Here is a 15,538-nt window from a genome sequence, read left to right on the forward strand (position 1 = left end):
GCCTGCGCGTCTGGAGCCTGTGCCCCGTAACGGGAGGGGCCGCGATAGAGAAAGGCCCGCGCACCGCGATGAAGAGCGGTCCCCGCACCGCGATGAAGAGTGGCCCCCGCTTGCCGCAACTGGAGAAAGCCCTCGCACGAACCGAAGACCCAATACAGACAAAAATAATAAAAATAAATAAATAAATGTTATCATGGTTATAAAAAAAAAAAAAAACCTATCTAAATAAGTGAATGACTTAGAACAAGAAATCATGATAGTATTGGAAAGGTGGAATTAAACAAAGGCAGAAGGATGACTTCAAAGAAGCTGGTGATAACCCCAGAGCTACCTCTTGCTTCTGTGACTGTGACGAATTTCTGTACCTTAGAACTGGTTAGTCATACCCAGAGTATCCCCATCTAAATGCTATGGATTATTGACTCTGAGGAAAGAGCTCCACCTTCAGAAACTCCCATGGAAAAAAGATGGAAATTCTCTCTGTCCCTCAATAAAATTTTTCTAGGCCTATTCTACGAAGCTCATAAAAGTATGTGATAAGGCAGTAAGCCACCAAGAGAATGTCCTTAGGGCACAGCAACTTTAAAATCTACCATTTGCCAATGCCTTTCATGCCAGTTCTCTGTAAACGTTACATATAGGGGAATGATAATAAACTTTAATTAATTTCTACTGCTCCCTAGTGAAGTTGGTATTATCCTTATTTCACACATGAGGACACTGAGCCACAGATAGGAAAAATCAATGTGGGAAACCACTCAAGAAATCAAAGCCTAAACAGAGTTTTCACAAAAGGGAAGTTTTTAGCTACATATGCCCACTCTAGTTAACATCAACCCATGCACAGGATTGAATTAGCCTGTCTAAATGTTGATAACTCTATGTTTTACTATGGGAGCCACACCTTCATTCACTAAGAATGATACTCAAAAAGACCAAAACATTCAATGGAATTATTCTGGAGGTCTTTTAACTTGCTTTGTTTTAAAGAGCAGAAGCTTAAAAAGACAAAAATTTTAAACTGCAGAGGACATTAGATCTGAAGGTAGTAGATCTCAAGCAACTTAAGAGAAATCTTGAGTTTCTAGGTTGAGGAACTCTCATTCTCCATCATAGTCAAAGTCCCTTTCTGAGAGTTTGCCTAATTTTAAGTTATTTCACTACCCCCATGTTACATATATAAACATGGCATATGTCATCTCTGAACCAGCAGCTTCTCCATCCAAAAAATATTTATTATTCATTTGTATGCTAGGCACTGTGCTAAGGAAAGGGCTGGGGACAAAATGGTAAGCAAAGTTATCAGTCACAGTACCCCATTGTTGTATATATTCTAATCTAGTGGAGAAGACAAACACAAAAATAATCACAAAAATAAATGTGTAATTACAAACTGGGACAAGTACTATAAAAGATGACACAATCTAACTTAATAGATCTTTACTTCTCAAGATTTCAATTTCGATCCAATGCAGGATCAGAATTTAGAAACCAAATCTGCATTCTGAATTTCTGAGTGCTGCCAAATGTTTAGGATGCTTCATTCATTCAACAAATATCACTGAGCAACTGTTCATGGCAGGCACAGTGCTTGGCACTGGGAGCATAACGGAGAATAAGGTAGATCCAGTCCCTGCCATCTTAAGAGCTCACAATCTAGCTGGGGACAGACATTAATCAAATAATCACACAAATCAGTAAATAATAAAGCATCTATAATAAGTGCTCAGAGGTGCTGTGAGAGTCTTGGATAGAACAAGGGGCTTTAATCTGCACAGGGAGGTCAGAAAGGCTTCACAGAGGAAGTGTCAACTGAGATGAGTTCTTAAATATGAGTCAAAGTTAATAAGGTGAAGAAGGAGGTAAGAGAGGGCAAATCAGAGGGAAGAGCATACACAACAGCTTTGTGGAGGAATGAAGCAAGGGAATGAACAAAGACTCTGTGGTTGGAGTAGAGAGAGAAGCTGGGGGATGCGGCAAGATGAGGCTAGAGACAGGTGGGAGTCAAGCAGAGGGCTCCTGCCACCAAAAAGGGAACTGGATGGACACCAAGATTGGTAGCTAGGGTCGTGGCAATGGAAACAGAGAAAGTGGGCCAATTTCAGAGATATTTAGGAAATGAATGGAGAACAAAGTAACAGATGGGGTGTGGGGTGGAGAAGAGGAGAGGGAGGTGCTAAAATGGCTCTAGGTTTTTGCCTTGTGTAACTGGATGAGGAGGACAGATATTGGAAACAGACATTAATTTCTTTGGCTGGGGAGAAGAAGACTTTAGTTTTGCTGAACTTGAGATGCTATTAAAATATCCAGGAGGAGATTTTTCTCTTTCCTATTCTCTTTCAGTCAATCTTTTGAAAGTATTTTTGATAATGTCTGTTTTGTGTTATTTGCATCTTCAATATATATGGAAATGACTTTCTTCCTTAAAAACTGCATACAAACATATGCACATATAGATGAAGTTTCTCTCTCTTACTTCCTACTATCTTTCGCCTCATCACTTACTCACCCCCAAGGTTCTCTGGCCTCTTCTCTTGGTTCTGCAGGTCTGACCAGGAGGAGGGAAAGGGAAAGTGACCTTTTCTGTTCAGTGGCACCAGAATAATGACCTTTATACTGCCTCTTTCCCTCCTCAGAAAGAAGCTAGCAGTAGCTATAGTGGGTGCTTGCTTATAACAACCATACTGACCTTTCACAGAACTGGGAAGAACTGGAAGGTATATTTGTCCCCCTTTAGAGGAGTGGGGGAAAGACTAAGAAAATGAGATTAAATTTGAAACTCCACATTCAATATCCTAGACAAACCTATGGGAGATGTTGGGCCCTGGCTCTACTATTCAGAAATTGGGGACTCTTGGGCAAATCACTTAACCTCTCTGAGCTAGTATTCTCATCTGCAAAATAAATACCTACATCTCAGGGTTCCTGTCAGGACTACTGAGAATATAAATCTGCTATACTATACAAATGTTAGTTACAACAATCCTCTGCACTCAGCAATTTCATCAACATGTAGAAAATGCAGATTTACTTTTAAAGTATGATCAAATTCTGTATGGTTCTATAACCTGTTTTCTTCATTTAATAATTCATCATCAGCATCTGAAAATATTAGAAAGATCTATGTCATCATGCTTAATGGCAGTGTAGAAGTCTTATCTATGGACGAGCCATCGATTTATCTGACCAACCCCTTATCTTTGAACTTTTAGGTTATTCTCAATTTTTAAAAAACTACTATAAATAGTACAGTGACTGATATCTTTGCTCATTTAATCAATTATTTTCTTAGGAGAAAATTTCAAAAGGAAGCTGGATTAAAAAGTGTACACTGGGGGCACTTTTTATACCAGTTGCCAAAATGCCCTCCAGAAAATTACACCAATTTACATTGCCTGTTTGATATGCCAACACTGCAAGTTTTATATTTTTTTCATGTTTGCCAACATGAGCCATGTAAAATGACTTTTTGCTTTAATTCCCATTTCTTTGAAAATTTCTGTGGTTGTTAAACATTTGTAGTTTCTCCTTTTGTTTATGTTCTTTTCTCTTTTGTCTTTGGGTATTTTAAAAAATATAATTTTTAAATGAAAAAATTTAAATATACAGAAAGGTGGAAAGAACAGTAAAATAAATGTCTGTACATCCACCACTTAGATTCAATAGTTGTACATTTTGGCATAATTACTTTATCTGCCATCTATACACACACACATTTTTTTGGGCTAACCACTTAAAGTATAGACTTTGCAACACTTTTTTAAAAAAATATTATTTATTTATTTATTTATTTATTTATTTATTTAGCTGCGCCAGATCTTAGTTGAGGCATGCGGGATCTAGTTCCCTGACCAGGGATTGAACCCGGGCCCCGTGCATTGGGAGCTCAGAGTCCTTTAACCACTGGACCATCAGGGAAGTCCCAACACTTCTTAATATTTCAACATGCATCTTGGAAAAATAAGGGCATTCTCATATATAACTACAATACAATTATCACAACCTGCAAAAATAACATACCTCCTTAATACCATCTTCTAATATCTAACCCATTTTCAAACATATCTTTGGATCTTTTTATTCATTAATCTGTTCATATTTTTATTGATTTTTGAGAGCTCTTTATATACTAAGAATGTTAATCATTAGTTCACTCTTTACTGTGTGACCCTGGACAAAATACTTAAGCTCTTAAACCTTCAATTTCTACATCTGTAAAGCACAGATAATAACAGATATATATACATCATAGGGTTGCTGTAATGATTAAGTAAAAATCATAAAGTGCTTAGCAAAAACAGGCACATTGTAAACACTCAGTAAATTGTAGTTGTTGTTATTTTGAAAAATTTTTTTTCCAGTTTGTTGTTTTTGTTTACAGTGGCTTGCCATATATCCCAACTGTGGGCAAGGAGGTAATATGGGCAGAACACAGTATGGAGAAATAAATAAAACCCTGGAAAATATAAGAGAAACCTCAACACCACCTATTAAAAGACCCAGTAGGGACTTCCCGGGTGGCACAGTGGTTAAGAATCTGTCTGCCAATGCAGGGGACACAGGTTCAATCCCTAGTCCAGGAAGATCCCACATGCCGCGGAGCAATGAAGCCCGGGTGCCACAACTACTGAAGCCGCGCACCCTAGAACCCGTGCTCTGCAACAAGAGGAGCCACTGCAATGAGAAGCCTGTGCACCACAACGAAGAGTAGCCCCCCGCTCGCCGCAACTAGAGAAAGCCTGCGCACAGCAACGAAGGCACAACGCAGCCAAATAAATAAATAAATAGGTAAATAAAGTTAAAAAAAAAAAGAGGCCCAGTAAGGTTTCCAATCCCCCTTTGACAAATTTGTAAAATAACTGACAATCTTGAATCTGAAATCCATATTCCAAAGATGAACGGCCCTACTGAATTTTAATTTTCCAGAGTTCCCAGCAGCCTCCAGAAAGAAGAGCAAGAAGGAAGATTAATGATGGCGTCAGGTAGGAGGACAAAATGCAAATACCAAAATTTTAATAATATTTAATGAGATAATACATGCAAAGTGCTTATAACTTATAACCTAGAACACAGCATTCAATAAATGTTAGACATTATTACAAAATCCAAATCATTTCTTTTACTGTTGTTAATATGAGATTATGTGGAATACACTGCATAATTGATTATGGTAAACATGAGCTCTGATTCTTTAATACCACCCTGTGTACTGGTATATATATAAGATTAAAGAATATTCTGTACTTTGAAGGTTTAACAGAAGTCACCCCAAATAATCAGGAGCGTAGTATCCCTTTGAAGGATATGGTTTAATTACTTTTTCAGTTTTGTACATGTTTATTATCCTACTGAGGTTTGGATATATTTTCGTTATTTTATTTTCTTATTGAATTATCCACTTAGTAAGGATTTTTAATTTAAAAGAACAAAATTAATGCATATCATTTCCTTACAATGTTCAATCTATTCTTATCTGCAATTATAACTCTTATCTCACTTCTAAGACTATATTTTTCTTCATCCTTTTTCTCAATTAGCATGCTAGAAGTTTTTCTATTTCATTGGATTTTTCATAGTACCATTTCTTGAATGTAACAATTCTATTTCTGTTTACAAAATCATTAATTTCTTCCTCATGTTTACTTACTCTATTTCTTTCTTAGACTTATTTTATTGTTCCCTTTCCAGCTTCTTGCTTTAGATATAGTTTCTTTTCCTTCTTTCTTGTGTATATAAAAAAAAAAAATCAAGGCAATAAACATTCCTTTGAGCACCAGTGTAGATCATAATTTTTAAAGTTTTTAAAAAATTGTTTTTAAATAGTCTGCAAATTAAGTTGTTTTTTCATATTTCCATGTGGCTGAAAATTCCTGTCAATCTTTTTTATATTAAGTTCTAAATTTTCTACACTTTGGTCAAAAACATGGCCTGTGTAATTTTCTGCATTTTACAATTTATTAAGATTTTCTTTGGGGCCTAATAATAACATATGGTCAATTCTTATAACCCATTCATGTAATTTTTCAAATATGGTATATTCAAAAATATATTTGTAAGATATCAATGTTAATATATCTATCCTTTATATTAACCTTATTAATTCTATTATTCAGACCTCTATGTTCTTATTTATGTTTTTCTTCCTTGATCAGACAAAGATAGCAAAGCCTCCTACTACCACTGTGGCTTCTTTTTATTTTTTTCTCCCATTTCTAACTTTTTGATCTACATTCTTTGCTTTAATGTTACTTGAGACATAAACTGCTTATCAACACTAGAAGACCTATGGTTCTCAGTTAATACTCATTTGTCTTGAGAATCTGGCTTTGTCTGATATTAATGCTGTGATCCATGATTTACATTTGTAGGGATTTGTCTGACATACCTTTGCCTGATATTTTGCTTTTAAAATTTTAACAGCTTTACTGAAATATAATTCATATACCATACATATTAGTTTCCTATGGTTGCCACAAAGTATCACAAACTTGGTGGCTTAAAACAACAGAAATTCATTCTCTTAGTTTCACAGGCTCAAGCTGTTGGCAGGGCTGGTTGTTCTGGAGGCTCTAGGGGAGAATCCATTTTCTCATCTTGCCTAGCTGCTGTCTAGCACATATTCCTTCGCTCCTGACCCCTTCCCTGCACCCACCCTCTTGCTTCTGCCAACACATCTCCTACTTCTACATCAATCTCCCTTTGTCTCCCTCTTATATAAAGACACTGTGATTAGATTTAGGGCCTACCTGAACAATCCAGGGTAATGTCCCCATCTCAAAAATCTTTAACTTAACCACACCTGCAAAGTCCTTTTTGCCATATAGTAACACTCAAAGGTTCCAGGGATTTGGATCTGTATATCTTTGGTGGCCATTCATTAATCAGCCTACCACACATACCATACAATTCACCCGTTTAAAGTGTACAATTCACTCTTTTAAATATCTGTAGGGTCATGTAATAAGCATTATCATAATCTATTCCCCCTAAAAGAAACTCCATACCCACTAGCTGTCACTCTCCATTCCTTCATCCCCCCTCTCCAACCTGGCAACCACTAACCTCCTTTCTGTCTCTATAGCTTTGACTATTCTGGACATTGCACATAAATAAAATCATACAACATGTGGCCTTTTGTGAATGGATTATTTCACTTAGCACAATGTTTTCAAGGATCATCCATGCCGTAATATTTATCAGTACTTCATTCCTTTTTATTGCTGAGTAATATTACACTGTATAGATAATACAACTTTTTTTAATCCATTCATCAGCTGATGGACATTTGGGTTATTTCCACTTTGTGGCTATTATCAATAATGCTGCTATGAATAGTGTGTATACGTTTTTGTATGTAAGTTTTGCTACAATGAACACTGTGTGTATAAGTTTTGTTTTCAGTTCTCTTGGGTAAACGTAGGAGTAGAATTGCTGGGTCATATGTAACTTTGCTTTTAACATTTTGAGAAATTGCCAAAGTTTTCCAAAGCAGCTGCATCATTTTACATTCCCAACAGCAATGAATGGGGCTTCCAATTTCTCAACATCCCAACGCTTATTATTGTCCATAATTTTTCCAACACTTATTATTGTCCACCTTTTTTATTATAGTCATCCTAGTAGGTGTGAAGTATTTCACTGTAGTTGTGATTTTCATTTCCCTAATGATTAATGATTATTTATCAAGTACTCATGTGCTTCCTGGCCATTTCTATATTTTCTTTGGAGAAATATCTGTTCAGATTCTTCGCCATTTTAAATTGGGTTAATTGTTTTTTGTTTTTGTTTTTGTTTTGGCCGCACTGCACGGCTTGTGGGATCTTAGTTCCATGACCAGGAATCGAACCCATGCCCCCTGCAGTGGAAGCACGGAGTCCTAACCACTGAATCACCAGGGAATTCCAGGTTGTCTTTTTATTGTTGAGTTATAAGAGTTCTTTATATATTCTGGATACAAATTCTGTATCAGATATATAATTTGCAAATATTTCCTCCCATTCTGTGGATTGTATTTTCACTTTCTTGATGGTATCGTTTGCATCTACTTTGAACATTTGTGAGCCACTGTATGTCACATAAATTTAATAAAATTGGGTTTTGATTTGGGTTGTTGTTGTTCCAATCTAAAAGCAAATCTTTATTTTTAACAACAATATAAATATAGTATTTATATTTATGGTTTATAACAGAATTAGTTGATCTCACTTATATTACTTTATTCTATACTTTGTGTTTTGTTTTTTTTTAAATTCCTCCCCTTATTTTCTATCTTTTGTGTATAGACTTTTTCCTCTTTAGTGGTCTGGAAGACATATTTTGTCTCTAATTCTACTGGTATTTATTCTTTAGCCTATATTTATCAAGTGTCCGTCAACAGAAAAATATCTCCTGCTTTTTCTCAGTTTTGGCTATCAAATGACCATTTTTTTCCTGTTTCATAGAGTCTGTAACTTTTTGTATTCTATGGAGGACTCCAACAGTTTTCTAACACTTTCTTTTGAATTTTTCAGTGAGTAATTTTCAGAGGTATTTTTCTGAGTCTTCCAGATGAGGCTTTTTCATAGATCACATTATAGTAATAGTAATACTATCTAAAAATTTTAATACTGAAGAAGACATGTCCAGATTTCATGTTTGTCAACTACATGAGGGCTGCCTGTCAGGTACCATTTTGCACTAGAAGCCATCTACCATATTCCTCTAAGGAAAGGTCCTAATATGCATCCTATTCTAGGGCCTCAGGAATTTAAAGGAAAACTCAAAACAAAACTCAAAAATGTTAAGAAAGAACCACAACATCTGTGTGTGTGAAAAAAAATACAATAAAATCTCAACTGATTACTAATTCTGAACTCTTGTAATATCTGTTCAATGTGGGAGATCTAATAAATGTTATTGTAAGCTAATAAATTTTATCCTAGTAAAAATGAAATGCAATTTAAATCTGGACAGATCATCATTCTACAAATGATTCAAAGTTATTTCAGCCAGAAAAAGAGTAGTTCACATAGTATAAGTATGCAAGGGCAAAATACTATTTTTATAAAGTTAGCTATGGATAAATATATAATCAAAATATTCAACTATATTTCAAAATTGAAGCAGTGTTAAATCAATTCTTTGAAGAAATACAAGAGATTTAAAATATGCAACTCAGACTTCCCTGGTGGTGCAGTGGTTAAGAATCCGCCTGCCAATGCAGGGGACATGGGTTCAATCCCTGGTCCAGGGAGATCCCACATGCTGCGGAGCAACTAAGCCCGTGCACCACAACTACTGAGCCTGTGCTCTAGAGCCTGCGAGCCACAACTACTGAGCCCATGTACCACAACTCCTGAAGCCCGTGCACCTAGAGCCCGTGCTCCGCAACAAGACAAGCCACCGCAGTGAGAAGCCCGCGCACCACAACGAAGAGCAGCTCCCGCCTGCCGCAACTACAGAAAGCCCAAGTGCAGCAACGAAGACCCAACGCAGCCAAAAAATTATTTTTTTTAAGTTAAAAAAATAAAATAAAATATGCAACTCAGATATCAGTGATCAATAAAATGCTCCCAGGTTTGCCTCATGAAGTTCACATCTTGAGTAAACACCATTTTGTTTCTGACATAAATCAGTAATATTCTTACAAAATCTTGCATTGGTTTCTTAAAGAACACAACGTCATTTTTTTCCATTGCATCTGATGAGGTAAAATACCTTGTTATGGAAAGTAGAAACAGAAATGATCCTTTTTATTTTGATCTGCATAAAGGAGTTTGAAAACCAGTCCCAACTCCAACCTCTGGATGAAGGGAAGACAGAATACTATTGTGCTAGACTAAGGATCAAAAAAATGTGAACAACAACCCACAGAAAGCAAAGGGTATCTGAGAACACAACTCAAGGTTTCTTACCACATTCTCCAAAGGTGCTGCACCGAACACTTTAAAGACAGGGTTGGGTTTGGAGGGTGAAATACAAAGGACAATAGCTTGCTGTCCCACTCGAGTAGTATATTCATCTAATGTGGCTCGAAGTTTCCTGAATCAGAGAATGAAAAGAAACAAAAACAGTTAAAGAAGATAGAAATTACAGTGATACAGACACAAGATTTACTTTGACTTGGGACAATTTATTCTGATTAGATGTTTCTTTTACCTGAATTGTGAAAAGGGAGTGTGTGAGGTTTAACATCCTGTTCAGTAGAAATATGTAGGTCCCTTTGTCCTGAAGACCCACGACTAGCTCACTGATAGATATAAGGGTCTACCTCAGGTTTACCTCAGGACACAGCCATGACACAATGCTGAATACAGCGAGAATCATACTTCCGGATCTCATCAATACCAAAGGGGTTTTCTCTTACTGCTGCAAAGATTAATGCTGAGATGTCCTTTTATAGACTTTATTATATCAACTCCATGTTTAATGAAGGGGCCTTAAATGACCTGCTTCTAATTTCTTTGACTGATATAATCATTGTTTATGTCTTACTGACATAATTTTATCCAAAAATACTACTTCAAAAATGTTGCCATTTGCAGATTTTCATTGTGATATAAACAATAATTCTTAGTCCCGAAGTATTTTACAAATGAGGATGGAGTAAAAGAGCTTTTTCAAATATATCAACATTGGATGAAATAGAAACACTGTCCTTTCCCTCTGAAATCATGGGAGATTAAAGTCCTACATCCTATAATTCTTCTGGGAATTTGGTCTACCCTTTCAAGGGACTGGTGAGTCATGCCAATTCAAATGAAGCAAAGCCAACATATCACAAGAAAGTTTCCCATCTTTCTCCAAAAGCATATACTATTGTGTCTATGCCCATTATAGAAAAAATATTTCTATAAATAATACATTCTAATTCCTCCTGCCTGTACTATCATTAAAGGAAATGAAATTTATCATTAAAGGAAAGGAAATTTTTTGGCCCATCTAGTGGTATATAACTTCTTTGCTGAAAGCTACTGTTAAGTACTTTCTGGACTTTCCCTTCAGTTTCTTACTTATGTTCTTAATATAGACTATATTTTCCAGCTTTTGTCACATATCATTTCCATGGGCTGGCACTCTGAATTCAACATTCCAGTAAACATCTTAAATATTTGGATATAGTATTTAAAACACTACAAGAAGAAACTTCTGGAACATTTTATAGACTAAATTTCTTATCATATATGAATACATGTTATGCAACCTGTCAAAATATTAAGTCCTCCATGCACCACATCTGTGTAATAATCTTTCTTTGCAAGCTACAAACTCTTCAGAAGAAATAAAACTGAGCAAAGGACCACATACCAAACAAGAAATTTGGTGGCATTCCTTGAAGGAATGAAGATAGAAAATATATTCACTGTCTCCAATTCCTCTCTTCCCATTCTGTCTTGAAGACACTCCAATCCTTTCATCCTTACTGCTCCTTTGAAAACACTCTTGTCAAGTTCAATCATGACCTCCATGTTGCTAAATCTAATGGTCAATTTGCATCTTACTCAACCTGTCAGCAGCATTTGACAGAGCTGATCACATGCCCTCTTTCTTGAAACACTTTTTGCACTTGGTTTCCAGGATACCACTCTCTTGGTTTTCCTGCTGACTCACTGGTTGTTTCTTGGACTCCTCTGATAATTCCTCTCACTTCTCTAACCCCTAAGGGGTAAAGTGCTTCGGTCCACACTCATTCCCTAGGTGATCTCTTCCAGCCTCATAGTTTCAAATACTACCTATGTGCTTATATCTTCAGCTAAGGTCTCTCCTTTGAATTATAGACTCATATATCCAACTGCTTATTCTGTATCTTCACTTAATGGTTAAGAGGTATCACAAACTTAACGTGTCCAAACCAAATTCCTGATTCTGCCCTACCCTCACTCTCATACTTGCTCCTCTTCCAGTAGGTGTCATCTCAATCCTTCCAGGAATCAGACCAGAAACGCTGAGGTCACCCTTCACTCCTTTTTTTCTCTCACACACCACATCCAATCCATCAAGGAATCATATTGGGGTTACTTTTGAAATACATCCAGAACTTGACCACCTCTTACTGCCTTTGCTACTGCCACATTGGTTTTAAGACACTGTCATTTCTGGCCTGGATTACTACAATAACCTCCTAATTGGTCTCCCTGCTTCCATTCTCATTAAATCTGGACAGATCATCATTCTACAAATGATTCAAAGTTATTTCAGCCAGAAAAAGAGTAGTTCACATAGTGTAAGTATGCAAGGGTAAAATACTAGTTTTATAAAGTTAGCTATGGATAAATATATAATCAAAATATTCAACTATATTTCAAAAAACTATTCTCAACACAGTAGCCTGAGTGATACTTTTAAAACATAAGCCAGATCATATCATTGCTTTGACCAAAAGTCTTCATTGACTTCCTACGTCACTCAGAGTAAGAGTCAAAGCCCTTATATTGGACCAGAAGATGCCATGGTGTGGCTCTCCACTACTACTCTGACCACACCTCCTCTCATTCTTTCCCCAGCTGTTCCTCAAACATGTCTAATACACTCCTTCCCACTTCAGAACCTTTGCTCTTACTATTCCCTCTGCCCAAAAAGTTCTTCCCCTAGACATCAACATAGTTGCCCTTATACTTACTTCAGGTCTCTGTTCAAAGGTTGGCTTATGAAAGAAGACCATTCCTATAGAAAAAGAGAAACTACTATATCCCCCCTAATCCCCTAACCTTTCTATTTTCCTTACTCTGCTTTGTTTTTTCCCATAGCACTTTCATCATCTGATGTATTACATACTTGTTTATTTTCTTTTTCCCTCCACTAGAATATAAGCTCGTTAAGGGAATTTATTTTGTTAACTGTTATATTCCCAAGGCCTAGAACAATGCCTGGCACATAGCAGGTATATAAATTTTCTCTGAATGAATTAATGTGATACTATTCATCTGTTAATCATACTGCTAGTTTCATTTATTTATTTTGTAAGAGTACTTTAAAGTCTAATTCTGTCATCAAAGAATTTAACTTGGTGTCCCTTGATGAACCTAATAAGGTATACTCTAACTCTGTCATCCACTCCGTAAAGTATTTGAGGAACAGCAACAACATGAGAAAGGAAGCCCTCACCTAAGCAAACGTGTTTGCTGTCTCTTCCGGATAGACGGATTAGACTCAAACACATGAGGCCGTTTTCGTTTCTTTCCTGTTGCCACAGCAGCAGCAGCAGCCATTCCCACAGGACCTGAAATAAGAAGGGATGCGCTGAGATTAGGCAGAGCCTGTTAGCTATACAAGGCAGAAAACAATTAGAGGTACAAAAAAGTAGCACTTATTTCCTCATATGTTATCAATAAATATAGATACTCCTGATATCAATATACTTCACTACTGTTCAACATGGATCATTTTTTAATTTACCATTAAAACTTACAACAAATCTTTTTAAAAAGTAAATGACTTATACTTCCCCACCACACACCAGCTTGAGTTTTATATAATGTGTTTTTTTGTTTTGTTTTGTCAGCATACCCATACTGTTAAGGCAATATTCTCAAAGGTGCTAGATGAAATTGCAGCATTGAGAGAAACAGTTTGCCAAAACAAAAAAGTCGCAGATTTCAAATTTCGTTTCCATCCCCGTGTCCCTCTATCTACTCCAAGAAACTGCCAAGTTAAGGAAGTCAGAGAAAATCACTCATACCTGGAACTCCAATACCACCACACCACATATAAGAGAAATATCTAGAAGGATACCATCTTAATTGGAAAAATTTTTTTTTCTATATCTGAGAATTATGCTCTAAATGGAGCTGTTGACCACAAGGTCATGTTGATGAAAGCATCCTGGCAGGAAAGAGATGAAAACTGTCCCACTCTAAAGAAAAAATGTTAATAAAATTTGGTCTGGTTTGCCCTGAAACTAATAACTGAAAGAAAGGGTAGGCCTTAAGGAATTATTATAGTCTCTGATTCATGCAATCTCAACATATCAAGGGCATTCCTTTTTTTAAACAAAACAAAAAAACAGACAATCCACCTTCATCCCTATTTGTGAACCCTGTAAAAGGCTTAAATGAAAATTAGGTTTAAGTGCTCACGGTATCCTGGCATATATGGTCTATAAGTGGCTCAATTAAAATAGGCCTCCCTATTTTAATCTAGATGAGCCTCTCTACATGTTGTTTAGTAGTATACTCAGTCTGACTTAAATAAACCTCTCTAAAGAGCCCAAAGGTAATTAAAAAATAAATTAATGCCTTTTACCTTCCTTTCCATCATAAACAGCTGGTAGAGGAAAAAAATCTTATTGACGCATTTTTTCCAACATTTAATTTTTTAAAAATTGAGGTAATAACACTTAACATGAGATTGACTGCCTTAACAAAATTTTAAGTGTACAGTACAGTACTGTTAACTATAGGCACAATGTTGTATAGCAGATCTCTAGAAACGTATTCACCTGGCAGGACTGAAACTTTGTGCTGTTCAACAGCAACTCCCCATTTCCACACCCCAGCCCCTGGCAGCCACCATTCTGCTCTCTGCTTCTAAGAGTTTGAATATGGTACCTCATATAAGTGGAACCATGCAGTACCTGTCCTTCTGACCTGGTGTATCTTACTTAGCATAATGCCCTCAAGGTTCATCCATGTTGTCATATACGGTAGGATTTCCTCTTTCTTTAAGGCTGAATAATATTCCATATATACATACCACATTTCCTTTATCCATTCATCTGTCAATGGACATTTAGGTTGTTTCCACATCTTGACTACTGTGAATAATGCTGCAATGAATACAGGAATCCAAATATCTCTACGAGATCCTGATTTCAATTCTTTTGAATAAACATCCATAGGTAGAACTGCTGGATCATATGGTAGTTGTTATTTTTAATTTTTTTTTTTTTTTTAAAGGATTTTCTTATTTATTTATTTATTTATTTATTTATTTTTGGCTGTGTTGGGTCTTCGGTTCGTGCGAGGGCTTTCTCCAGTTGCGGCAAGCGGGGGCCACTCTTCATCGCGGTGCGGGGACCGCCCTTCATCGCGGTGCGCGGGCCTTTCTCTATCGCGGCCCCTCCCGTCGCGGGGCACAGGCTCCAGACGCACAGGCTCAGCAATTGTGGCTCACGGGCCCAGCTGCTCCGTGGCATGTGGGATCTTCCCAGACCAGGGCTCGAACCCGTGTCCCCTGCATTAGCAGGCAGATTCTCAACCACTGCGCCACCAGGGAAGCCCCTATTTTTAATTTTTTAAGGAACTTTCATACTGTTTTCCACAGGGGCTGAACCATTTTACATTCCCACCAACAGCATACAGGCTTCCAATTTCTCCACATCCTCGCCAATACTTATTTTTTGGTTTTCTGATAATAGCCATCCTAACAGGGGTGAGGTGGTATCTCATTGTGGTTTTGATTCATATTTCCCTGATGATTAGTGATGTTGAGCATCTTTTCATACACTTACTTGTTGGCCATTTGTATGTCTTTAGGGAGATGTCTATTCAAGTCCTTTGTCCATTTTAAAATCAGGTTATTTGTTATTATGCTACTGAGTTGTGGGAGTCCAACATTTTAT

General features: G+C 36.8%; 1 protein-coding gene across 12 annotated transcripts in view; it reads right to left on the minus strand.

Annotated features, from left to right (window-relative positions):
- The window catches only part of NRF1 (nuclear respiratory factor 1), a 133,900-nt gene that overhangs the window by 66,987 nt on the left and 51,375 nt on the right, over positions 1–15,538 (minus strand). For all 12 annotated transcript variants that reach the window (XM_057549770.1, XM_057549768.1, XM_057549775.1 and 9 more), the window contains 2 exons: positions 13,084–13,198; positions 9,894–10,020 (listed from right to left, as the gene is read on the minus strand). In XM_057549770.1, the coding sequence (XP_057405753.1) occupies positions 9,894–10,020; positions 13,084–13,198 (242 nt within the window). The remainder of the gene's footprint in view (positions 1–9,893; positions 10,021–13,083; positions 13,199–15,538) is intronic.

The sequence above is a fragment of the Balaenoptera acutorostrata genome, chromosome 7 (genome assembly GCF_949987535.1).
Source record: "Balaenoptera acutorostrata chromosome 7, mBalAcu1.1, whole genome shotgun sequence".
Classification (NCBI taxonomy): Eukaryota; Metazoa; Chordata; class Mammalia; order Artiodactyla; family Balaenopteridae; genus Balaenoptera; species Balaenoptera acutorostrata.